Source organism: Impatiens glandulifera, chromosome 2 (assembly GCF_907164915.1).
Source record: "Impatiens glandulifera chromosome 2, dImpGla2.1, whole genome shotgun sequence".
Classification (NCBI taxonomy): domain Eukaryota; kingdom Viridiplantae; phylum Streptophyta; class Magnoliopsida; order Ericales; family Balsaminaceae; genus Impatiens; species Impatiens glandulifera.
The window spans coordinates 34,009,659-34,022,233 of record NC_061863.1 but is presented as its reverse complement, the minus strand read 5'-3'; the positions used below and the strand labels follow the sequence as shown (position 1 = coordinate 34,022,233).

The following is a 12,575-nucleotide window of genomic DNA, read 5'->3' as shown; positions in this document are numbered from 1 at the left end:
TAAAGATTGGATTGTCAATTTTTTTTTATTTAGAAAAAGAAAAAAATAATAATTGTTGATGATTTTAAGCTGTGATGATTATTTTTGGTAAAAAGATTTAAAGAATATTAATATATATAAATAAAATAAATAATAATAATTTAAAATATAGAGTATTTTAATATTTTTATGAATGAAATGAGTGATGTAATTGTTAAAAAATAATAAATCGAAAAATTAATTTAATTTGAATTATTTAAAAAATTCAAAAGAACAAGTAAGAGGTAAGATGTAGACGGTAGAGGAGTCAAAGCCATGCCAATAAATTCGGATTATTTAGAAATAATTCATATTCAAACAAACCTTTAATTGTTACTTTTGTAGATTTTTTATTTGAAATTAAATCTCAATCACCTCAAATCAATCATTTTCTAATTTTATATTCATCAAAATATAAATATATATTTTTTAAAATATTTATTTTAAATTATATATTAAATCCTAATACTTTTTATCTAACAATAACTTATTTTGTTACTAATCTATCAAATAAAATTATTTTAAAATAACTAATTAATTGTCTAAATAAACCTTAAACAAACAACACCCACGTTGTTTGTCTTTTTCCAGAGCCGCGGGTTTATTCCCCGTGGAGAATTTCCAAACAAATCAGCTTCAAATTTGAGCGGGAAATTTAATTATAGATTGTTTTTTGGATTTTTTATTTTATTTAAAATAAGTACATTGACTTCATTATAAAATATATTTTTTGAGATCTTTTCATATATTCATATAAAAATGAATATATCATATATCAGTTAAATAAAAATCAGTACTTGACTAATTTATATATCATTTAAAGTAATAATAATATTATAAATAGGTTAATTCGATAATTCTTTATTTGTATAAAGTTTTTCAAATAATAAACATTTACTTCAATAACTTTTAAAGTAATAAATAAGATACTAAGTTATTAAGTTATTTTTATTTTATTTTTATAAGTTTTAAATATTAAAAGTTTAAGTATTCTAATTATATAATCAAAATAATTATTTTTCATTCAATTTATTTTAATTAATTTAGATTTTTTTTACTAAGAAATAAACTAGAATCTCATTTGAGATTATTTCCAAATAATTTATCTAATATACTTCTTTTTATGTGAGTTGTTTTGATTATTATTTTTTAAATAATTCATTCTCTAACTAATGTCAATTTATTAATTATATCATCTAAATTCTCAATGATATTTAAATAGTGATTAATTTAAAAATATATTAAGATCATTTTATCTAAATAATTCTAATAATTATCTTTATTATCAAATAGAATTTTTTTTTACTTCAAATAATTCATTATCTAAAGCCATTCAAATAATCTAAATAAAATATTTTATATAAACAATTGATTTATTTTTAATTTAAACAATTCAAGATTTATCTTAACAAAATAATATATATGACTTTGGTTACTATCCACATTTTATCATCAACATCTCTTCCCTTCTCTAATATAGGATGAAACTTAAACTCCCCAAATTTTAACCATTCATTATATTTAACTAAAATATATCATATTTATTAATGACTAATTGTGTCAATTTCAAGTGACAATAATAATCAAACACTCAAATTAATTCTCATCTAAAACTACTCAAGTTAACATAAAGATTATTTGTGTGAAAAATGGTTAGTTATAGGATTTATAGTTTATTATCTAAATTAAAAAAAAAAAAATTATCTTCTCTTATTTATTTTATATTTTTTTTTCTTTTATCATACCAAAAGAAATTAATGAAATTAAATAATAAAGTAATAACTATTAAATAATGAAGTATTGTTTAAAAAGAAAGAAAAAAAAAGTAAAATTCTAATTTTTGTATACTATAAGTAATAATTTATATTTATGAAAAAAAATTGATATTCATATATTTTCAAGATGAAAGAAAAGAAAATAAGGAAGATAAAAGAGAGGAAGAAATTAATGAAGGAGAGATAATTATGTGTCGATTAGAGAGTGAGAGAGAGGTAAGATGTATAGGAGCCAAAGTCATACCAATAAATTCGGATGATTTAGAAATAATTTCTAATCAAACAACCCCTTAATTGTTACTTTTGTAGCTTTTTTATTTGGAAGTAAATCTCAATAACCCCACATCAATCATTCTCTAATCTTATATATTGTAATTAATTAAATCATTTAAATTATTCATCAAAAAAATATTTTTTTTAATTTTTTAAAAATATTTATTTTAAATTATATATTAACTCTTAATATTTTTTTTTATCTAAAATATCCTAAAATAACTTATTTTGTTACTAATCTATCAAACAAAATTATTTTAAAATAACTAATTAATTGTCTAAATAAACCTTAAACAAACAACACCACATTGTTTGTCTTTTTTCCAGAGCCGCGGGTTTATTCAGAATTTCCAAACAGATCAGCTTCAAATTTGAGCGGGAAATTTAATTATAGAATGTTTTTTAGATTTTTTATTTTATTTTATAATAAGTACATTGACTTCATTATAATTTTTTTTTTTGAAATTTTTTCATAATATATATAATTAGGTTAACTCAAATTTAGAAAAGGTATGAACTCTCAACCATATTCAAATATACATTTATGTTAAAAAAAAAAATTTAAGCGATTTAACCTCTTACTTTATAATATGAAGAGATTCTAATGAATTTGTAAATAACTTCCTTATATTTCATATGATTAATTGATAGCAAAAAATGAACGCTAACGGTTCGTTTTAACTAATTCAAGAACTAAAATTTTATTTTTTATAAAAAATTTAGTTTTTTATCAAATATGATCCAAATAGATTTCCAACATTATTAGAAATATGTTGGGAAGTTTTATAGTTTATTGTTCTTTAGCAATAACTCAAGAATAAAAACCCCAATTTTGAATTTTTAAATTTAAATTTGGGTTTTTCTGATTTAGATCGATTGATTGTGTTTGGCCTCAACAGAAAACTCACAAATGATGCTAAGATCATTTTCCAATCAAAAAATTGAATAACTAGACAATATACAAAATTGTCAAAATTGAAATGTAAAATTTCCAATTCAAATTGGTAATTTGATATAGAGGATGATTGAAAGTTTACCAAGCGTTGATTTATCCCTCCATTATTGGGATCCAAGTTTTAAGGCCTTATACAGAATTTCCAACAATCTAAAAGATTGAAGCTTTAATGGAGGATTTTAGAAATTTTCGATTAAAGGCTTGAGAGTTCATCTTTTGTCTTCGAAATGATCAAGGGAGGATATTTAAAGCCTCCCAAGGTCGGTTTGAGAAGCATGTGGGTTTCATTCGAGCCAAACAGTCATAATGATGTTTTGGCTATTTTCCGGCGAGTCGCCGATGTAGGTTATGATGAATTGATGATGATCGTAGGCTTAGGGGAAATAATCACTGAAGTAGGGTGATCATTTCAACGATGTCAAAAAGTGGAGAAATTGCAAAGTTTGATCTTTAAAAAATCAAAGATGGTTGTTGTTCTTATCCGCCCGGCGTCACGAGGAAGACGACGAACCATGATGAAACCACGTCGTTTTAGGTGGAAAATCGGACATGGGACGCTCCGTTGGTGTTTCGTCTGCGTTTCGTCCGTGATGGAGCGTTTCGTCGTATTTCAGCTAATAGTGATGAGGCGCGCATTAGTCAATATGGTGCTTCGCAGACACACATTTGCTCTTGCAGTGGGCGACACTGACAGCCCTCGAGCGTTGGATGAGGATTCAACGCCTATCTATAGGTTGTGGCTTCTGTTGTAGTGATTCTCCATTGTTACGACCACATAGAATTGTAGACATATATTTTTTATTAAATCTTAAGGATTTGTTTGAAATTGATTTTTCTTTACTCTTTGATTTTTTTTTTAAATCCTTAAAAATATACAAAATATTTAAAATAAATATGACATATATTTTTCCAAACTTTTTTTTATATATTTTTGAGTTAAATAAATAATTAATTTTGGATAAAATGGATACAACATTTATCCTAAATTATTTATTTTAATACCCCTTAATTTTTCTAAAAATAATTTGAGATAAAATCAGTATAATAATCATTTATCCCAAATAGTTTTGTTTATTTTCTTTGGCCGCCATTATCCTTAACTAATTATGGTTTAATTATCACAATAATTAATCTAATTAATTGTTTAATTATGTTTTAGCCTTAGTTTTAATTATTTTGATTTTATTTTCTAAAATAATTAAAATAATTATTTTTTAATTTATAAATTGGATAGGTAGATTTTTAGTACTTATAAACTAAAAAATACAAGTTTTGGAGGTTTAAAATAGCATGCACCTGCACTGCACACTCCTAAGTTTCTTCTCAACTTCATAAATGTCTCTAATTTGAGTTTTAGTTAAATTGTCTGTTGTCTGATATTTAGTCTCACAATGAACCAAACGCAGAAAATGATATCTAATATGAATATATTTGATTTTCTCATGAATTACTGTATTATTGGATAGTTTGATTGTTGATGCATTATCACATAAAATAAAAGTGCAGTCCTTTTGAGAATGATATAAAGTTTGCAAAATTCTTTTCATCCAGATTGATTGACAGACACACAACAAATTTCACTTATGTGATCGACAATTTGACTATTGGTTGTTTTTTCAAGTACTAGGCTACAATTCATTTTCCAAATAAAAAGACATAGCCTGATGTGTGTTTCTTCTATCATTCAAATCCCCACCATAGACACTATTAGACTAATTCACCAACACATTCTTTCTCATATAAAATTTTAAAATCAGCACTACACTTCACATATATAAGGATTCATTTAACAACATTTATATGATAAACATTAGGTTTTCCATTTATCAACTAATCAAACCAACAGCATAAATCTAATCTCGTTTAGTGACAATCAAGTATCGTAAACAACCAGCAATTTATTTAAACACTGTTGAGTCAACTAACTCACCCCCTTCATCCTTCATCAACCTTGTACTATTAAGAATATGATTTTTTACAGAATTATAGTTCATCATGTTAAATTTATCAAGAATTTCAAAATTATACTTCTATTGGTTAATAAAAACAACAACAAGCTTGGATGAACTTCAACATCAAGAAAGAAACTCATTTTTCCAAGATCAATTATTTCAAATTCTGACTCTATGGCCCTTTTGAATCCAACTACAAAACGATCATTATTAGTAGTAATAATTAAATCATCAACATAGAAGCTAACAATAAAAAAGTTATCTCTGAAAGTCTTGATAAAAAGTATTGCTTTAAAAGGACATTTTTTGAAATCTTCGCTAGCGAAATATTAATTTATGCGACTATACCAAACTTTTGGAGCTTGTTTAGTGCATATAAAGTTTTTCTCAACTTGTACACCTTGTGTTCCTCTCCTTTTTTTTATAAAGCCTAGAGGTTGATCCACAAAAATATCTTTCTTCAGATTCTCATGTAAAAATACACTCTTAATATCCAATTGATGAATGTTTTAAACTTTTTGAGCAGGCAAATATATAATTAATCTGATGGTATCATAATCAATTCCATTCTTTTGATTCTGACTTTGTGTTTAGTAGCTTCCCCAAGTTCATTTGTCTTGGTTTTGAAATCTATTTGACTGGAATCTTGTTAGAACATTTTGACAACTCAACCAAATTCCAAGTTTCATTCTTTTTTATTGCCTTCATTTCTTATTTCATTATTTCTAGCAATTCTTTGTTTCTTATTGTTTCATTGAATGAGATCGGATCAACACCAATATATAGTGTCAAATAATTGTAACATTTGTTTTCCTCTGAGAATTCTTCTCCACTTTCATAATCATTCAACCAAAAAGGATCCCTTCTAGTTTTAGTTTGAAATGTGTCTTCAAAAGTTATGTTTATGAGATTATTACTAAAAGAGGATGAAGTACTAGTTTGTATACTAGAAGATGAAGTGTTGGCATATGTACTAGAGGATGAATTACTAACATATGTACTAGTTATATTATCATTAGCATATAGTTCTTTCTTCGTCATTTTCTTCTTCATAATCATTGTCTTCATCTCCCCATACTAGTTCATTGAAATTATTTTCTTTGGTTTGATTTTAATTCCAACCGTCATCTTCTTCAAATACAACATCACGACTTACTGCAATATTTTTGGAGATTGAAATCATATAGTCGGTATTCCTTTAGGCTTTAACTCGCTACTCACTCCAAAAAGATCACATTTTTGGCTTTTGTCATCAAGTTTTATTCTCTTATTTTTAGGCACATGCACGTGAGAAATACATCTAAACACTCTAAAGTGACTTACTAAAGTTGTAGTTCCACTCCACATCTCCTCTAAGTATTTTCCCTTCCACTGATGTAGTGAGAGTTCTATTCATAATGTATGTGCAGTATTGAACAACTTCTGGACAAAATACTTTTAAAACTTTTTTTTAGACATTATGCTTCTAACTAAATTCATTATAGTTTTATTTCTCATCTCATAAACACTATTTTGTTGAGGTGTGTACATATCTGTTAGTTGTCTCTAGATGCCATTATTTGCACAGAACATATTAAACTTTTGAGATGTAAATTCACCTCCATAATCAGTTCTCAAACAAGAAATGGTATTACTACTTTCTTTTTCCACATAGAGTTTAAATATCTTCAATATACCAAAGGCTTCAGACTTTTCACGCAAATAATATATCTAAATTTTTCTACTAAAATCATCGATTAGAGTAAACATACATCTTTTCACTTGATAACATTATAGTGATTGACCCACAAAAATCGGAATAGATTAGCTGTAGCTTTTGAGTTGCTCTCCAACTACTCTCTTAAATCTTCTTCATGTGTGGTTTCCCAATTAGATAGTGTTCACAAACTTTGTCTGGAACCTTAAATTTTTTGAAGTCCCTTGACAAAATTATGAATATGCATTTTTTATAAGTTTAGACACATAATAAAAATTATATTCTTGGTCATTTACAGGGACTTTTTCTACAATAGTTATCCCTCTATTGTTTCCTAACTTTTTAAAACATTTCACTCTATCCTTTGTCATAAGTTCTTCATCTTCTTTCCGAACAAATCACTAGACCACCATAACCCATGCTTAAAAGGTATCCATGAAGGTATCTAAAATTTATTAGCCTCACTTTTATAAGGAGTTCATATTTATTGTCATTTCTCAATGTGAGAAATCACAATTACCTTCTTGAATTTTTGTTTATGGATGATAGAGTACTCTGTAACTCATCGATGGTCATTGTTCTTGTATCTCTATCCTCTTCTATGGAAATCACAACATACATATAAATCTTTCCATCAAGATTCGTAGAATCTTTTCCACCACCAACAAGTCTGGCATAAGTTCTTTGCTGCTCCAATTTGATTCGCAATTGCTATCAATTTTGTAAAGTTCTCCTTAATAGTATCCACCTTTTCATTTTAAACACCTCAAATTCCCTTCTTGATGTGTTTAAAAGTAAGTGCTTCACTCTTTCATTTCCAACTTGCTCTTCAAAGAATTCCATATAATGTTGGATGTCTTACACTCCAAAATTTGCTCGAATGATCTATAGTCTGGTACAATAGATGTTCACTTTACAATCTTTCATTCTTTTTTCCTCTAGTTCAATCAAATGTTCAACACTTAGCACTACAGTAGCATTCGACTCTTCTACCCCTTGTTCGATAATACTTCATATCCCCTTTGCTCTCAAAAGGTTCTCTATCAACTCACTCAAGAGATCGTAGTGTTGGCCATCAAAGCGAGGAACATTGATAAGAATATTGCACGAAGCTTACTCATCTCCCATCTCTCGTGTATACACTCACAAAACCTCACCTTACTCTCATATTTAAAATCACCACACTCACACTGAAATTGCTTATTCGTAACAATTTATTACTCAGTGATTTTTACTCACTCACATATTTGGATTTTTAGGGATCTGATATTAATTGTTGAATCAAATAATGAAATACAAAAGAAATGCACATTTTCATTAGCATCAGGTAAAGTTTTTTAAAATCAAACCAGACTAAAACTGAATCCTAAAAATAGACTAAAAAATAAATAATTGAAGTTAGGAAAATTACCCACTAAACAACAATAACACATGATGAGTGTAGAAAGTGCTATTTTCTACTTTCTTTCTTTTTTTTACAAAATATCATAAGAAAGATATTTTTGTGAAGTTGAATGGTTCTCTAAACTTCGATTGTAACATATAAACTGTTCATTTGGTTCTCGTGATATTCATGAAAAAAGTTTGGACTAAAATTATATTTTATTTTCTTATAATCAATTCTTAAGTCATTAATTAGGTTAAAGAATTAAATATTTTTATTATGAAAACAAATTCATGTCCAACACATGATAAATTCATTGATAACTATTGCAGTGTGCCATAATTCTTATTAGTATATCAATTCTTTATTCATTAATTCATATTATTTAGAAAAAAATTACACAAGTGTATAAATATGCAAGGAGTGTCACAAAGCATTCATTTTTATATCTAATAGTCAATCTCCAAATGTTAATGAAATTGAGGAAAATTGAATTATATGATTCATTATCACACCAAAATGTAATTAAGATCCTTGAGAATATATGAAATTTATAATAGTTTGCCGATAGTAGATGACATGCTCTAATACTCTACCTCAACACTAGATAGAAAAATTGTGATTTGTTTATCAATTTTCAAAAAATCACAACACTACTTCAATCAAATGAGGACATTTTAGATATTAAATAAAAATTAATATTTTAATTATCTAACCTAAATAATCTCAAATAATCTAATTTTTCATCGCATAACAAACAAACAAAAAAGAAAACCCTTAAATCTTGAGTATGATTTTCTTGCAAAAAGAACAATTCCAGCCAATATGATAGCAATGGAAACTGTAATAATAAGAGTAAATATTGATCAAGTTCAAACTATATATAAAGCAGCAGTTGGACAGAATCAGTTAAGTTCACACAACCAAGTTAATTCTTACAAATCTAGATATTAGAAATGTTGGCGAAAACCATTACAAAGAGAGACCATTTCTCACCGTCAAGTCTGTTTTAGTCTTGAGGAAGAAGACCCGTGTCTGATAAGACAGGCACAGTAAAAGAAGAGAATCCTGATGATGCTGCAGCACTAGTAGAAGGGAACAGAGCCATCGGTCTTATAGCCCCATGGCTCTGCATCTTCCATGTCAAATTTGACATTGTTGTTTCCTGGAAACCCAAGAAAATATAGTCATTTTGCATTCATCTAGATTATTTTGATGGATGATTTGAATGATGCGATAGTAGATTGATTCTGGTTATTTGAAAAATAATCTCAAATAACCCACATCACACAAGGTGAAGTCATCTCACAACTCTATAAATACAAATTTTAACATTTCAAAATACTAATAATCACATACACACCTGAGGAGTTTGTGGAACAATGCTAGACCATGTTGAGGGGTTCTTGAATGCTGGTTGTGTAACATGCATGTCTAGTCCAAAAACAGGTCCATAGCCAAAATTCTCAAGCTGTGGAATTAAATAACATATCCATTAGTTAAGTATTAGTGCAATGTTTATTAGTAATTCATGAATTACAACCACTTCCTGGTGTATTTAACTGAGTTATATCAAACTTGGACCAGATAATATGCTTCTTATTCAAAGGGATGGATTTGGAATTTCAATTACCAAAGCCTCAATTTCTAACTAGCATAAACTGAAAGATCCATATGACAGTTTTATAGAATAAAAAACACTAGGAGGAGAAACAATGTATTAAACTACTTGAATTCTATTTTTTTTGCTAAAAAAAATAAAGAATTTGTGGAAGAACTACCTTGACTCTTTTTCCATTGCTACTTGTCAGAGCATCAGAAGGGGGAGGAGACACACAAAGCTTCAGATCAAGATTCTGGTCAGTATCTGCAACAAATTGCATTTAACAATTTTCTGATTGGGGAATGAAATTGAAGAAAAAAACAAAGTAGAAGTAATTTTGTATGGCACCTGACATTATCTCTGCATATGTGCTGGGCTTAAAATTTGTCACAGCTTCTATACCATTGCTCTTGATTGCTGCTTTATCATAAGCCCTATTATTGAAAAATCAAAGAGACAAATGTGTTTCTTGGTTCAGCCTAATAGTCAATATATTGAATTATGCAAGGAAAAACAAAGAGTCAGAAAGATGAATCCATTAACTGATGACCTTGCAGCCTCCATTTCAGAGTCGAACAACCCAAGATATATATACCTGCAAACAAGCATCATCATCTCATTTACAACAAGATCACCTTATATGTCTTTCCATGTAACCATCATAATCAAAAATTTGAGCTCATTTACAAAAATTGTATTTTGATTCTATTGCAATATCTTCTGAATTTTTGTTGTAACTGATCAATTTCAGAACGTGGTTTCATATGGAAAGTAAAAATTGTGTTCAAAATTTGTGAGATACAGGTAAAATTTTGTTTGATTAGAAAGAATGTAGTTGGATTTTCAGCTCAGAATTCGGATAACAAAAGGGGCTCATAGCTTCTACAAACCAGGTAGCTTCCAGTTTTAGTAATATGATTCCATGAGGTTCAATGAGTTTTGGGCTGTAAGATAGAATGATAACTACTCAAGGATAAAGAGTAAATATGAAAGTTAGTTATCTCACTTTTTACCAAAGAACTGTCCCATTCTAGCTTCCCATCGGCCACATTTTTGCAAGGTTACACCTCTGTACTTAGAACTACCCCTCGAAAATACAGTGCTTTGACGACGCAATGAATGAACAAATTCTTCTTTGGTCATGTTTCTCATCTGCTAATCAATGAAGAGACGTTATCCCTAAGGAGATAAAGGAAAGGATGTTAAGAAAAGCAATAACCCATTGTTCACCTGTTTCATGTTGTCTTCATAGTCGCTAACATTGAAGTTGATATCAGCATCAACTCCTCTAAACTTAATTGCAGCCCTGTCGTAAGCTCTGAGGGATAGATATTCAGATTTAGTTAGCCCGTACAAAGGGAAAATGCGGATTATTAAAGCAAAAGGTTAACTCTTACCTGGCTGCAGCTTGATCAGTGTCAAATCCACCTGGAAGAGGTAAACATTCAAATATTCAGAATACTGTGAAGTTAACCGAGCAATGTAATGAAAATTTCGCACAATTGGACAGTTTCTTTTCTTACCCAGATAGACTTGCTTCCCGCAATCCCTAAGGAGTGAGACGAAGAAACAATTGGTTAACTCATAAACAGGTCAAACATATATAGTTGATTTACTGAAGAAATCTCTGTAAGATTGGCATGAAAGATTATTCCTAAACAACAATAGTTACCAGATATGTGATTCCCATCGTCCAGTTCGACGATAAAAGGTGACCCCTCTGTACTGAGAACTCCGAGACTTCGGACCTCGGCGGCTCTTCTGTTTTTGCGGCTGTGGCTGTGGCTGCTGCTGCTGCTGCTGTAAAGCTCCCAGATGATCCCCAACTGCTGTTGTTTCAGGTAACGAGAGATTCAACCATTGCGCTCTCAAGGTCGAATTTTTAGCGGAAAAAGATGATGAGTCAGTAGTCTGGTGGGAATCGCTAATTGTTGTTCCATATCCAGGGACAGGTAAAAGCTGCATCGTGAACAACGAAGGGGGCGATTCGTGGTTGCATTGGTCGTCGACAGCGATCAGGTCGCAGAAGCTAGTTTTTCCTTTTCTGAGGATATCGAAAGGATAGCAATTAGAAGGGATGAGAAGATTAGAAATGGAGTCTTCTTCGAAATAGTTAGAATGGGACGAGAGTAAATCAATATTGAGATCCAGCATCATTATTTTGTTTTTCAAGCAATCTTGTTCAAGGCGGCATTGATTGAGTCAGTACATGTGTATAGTATATAGAAGAGATGAAGAGAGAATCTAAAGCAAAGTGCGATTGGAGATTGAAAGTTGGTCTTAGTGAAGCTTTGCTGGCCTGCCTGAGGTTGAAGAGGAAAACAAAGAGGCCAGTGTGGAAGAAGCTGAGAGGATTGACATGAGAGAGTCAAGGAAGTGAAGATAACTGCTGTTTGTCAGGATCCATGGTGAAAAGACATAGAAACGTCGTTTAGTGAGAGAAAATGGTTGGTTATTGTTTAACTATTATTCAGTTTTGATGGGTTTGTTTGTTTTTTGTGCTAAGGCACTACACAGGCTGCAATAAATCTTTTAGGACAAACTTGCATTTACATTTTTAATCAAAACTATTTTATTACCCTCTTTGGTTTGGTATGGTATGGCCGTGTCAGATACAAACAAAATTAATTAAATATTACGGATTCAATTCCCTATATATATATATAGAAATGGAGTTGAAAAAATAATTAAGATGGTTTAAAAAAATAAGGAAAAAATTATGAATAAAATTACAATGATAAAGATAGTTCAATTGACAAAGTTGTACTTAATAAATCAAATTATTTGAAATTAAATACTAGTTATTTGAAAAATGAACAATAATTTCAAATGTACAATGATTACATATTTTCTAATGAGAAGAAAACAAGTTTTTATTTGAGATAGAATGATCAATAAAGGATCTAATCCAACATTCAG

General features: G+C 29.1%; 1 protein-coding gene across 1 annotated transcript; it reads right to left on the bottom strand.

Annotated features, from left to right (window-relative positions):
• Positions 1–8,895: 8,895 nt before the first annotated feature.
• Positions 8,896–12,110, bottom strand: LOC124927199 (AP2-like ethylene-responsive transcription factor TOE3). The gene is made up of 11 exons (XM_047467570.1): positions 11,920–12,110; positions 11,329–11,856; positions 11,180–11,205; positions 11,054–11,084; positions 10,887–10,974; positions 10,663–10,808; positions 10,207–10,251; positions 10,005–10,090; positions 9,835–9,920; positions 9,417–9,524; positions 8,896–9,218 (listed from the first exon to the last, which is right to left on the bottom strand). Exons 2-11 carry the CDS (start codon positions 11,811–11,813, stop codon positions 9,063–9,065), a joined length of 1,257 nt encoding a protein of 418 aa, XP_047323526.1. The 5' UTR covers positions 11,814–11,856; positions 11,920–12,110; the 3' UTR covers positions 8,896–9,062.
• Positions 12,111–12,575: the final 465 nt, after the last annotated feature.

Excerpts from the sequence above, each read along its gene's own strand:
- LOC124927199 (XM_047467570.1), bottom strand. The coding sequence starts at position 11,813 with ATGATGCTGGATCTCAATATTGATTTACTCTCGTCCCATTCTAACTAT. Across the intron at positions 10,809-10,886 it reads ATGAAGACAACATGAAACAG|ATGAGAAACATGACCAAAGA; the intron begins GTGAACAATGGG and ends ATTGATTAGCAG. Across the intron at positions 9,921-10,004 it reads ATATGCAGAGATAATGTCAG|ATACTGACCAGAATCTTGAT; the intron begins GTGCCATACAAA and ends AATTTGTTGCAG.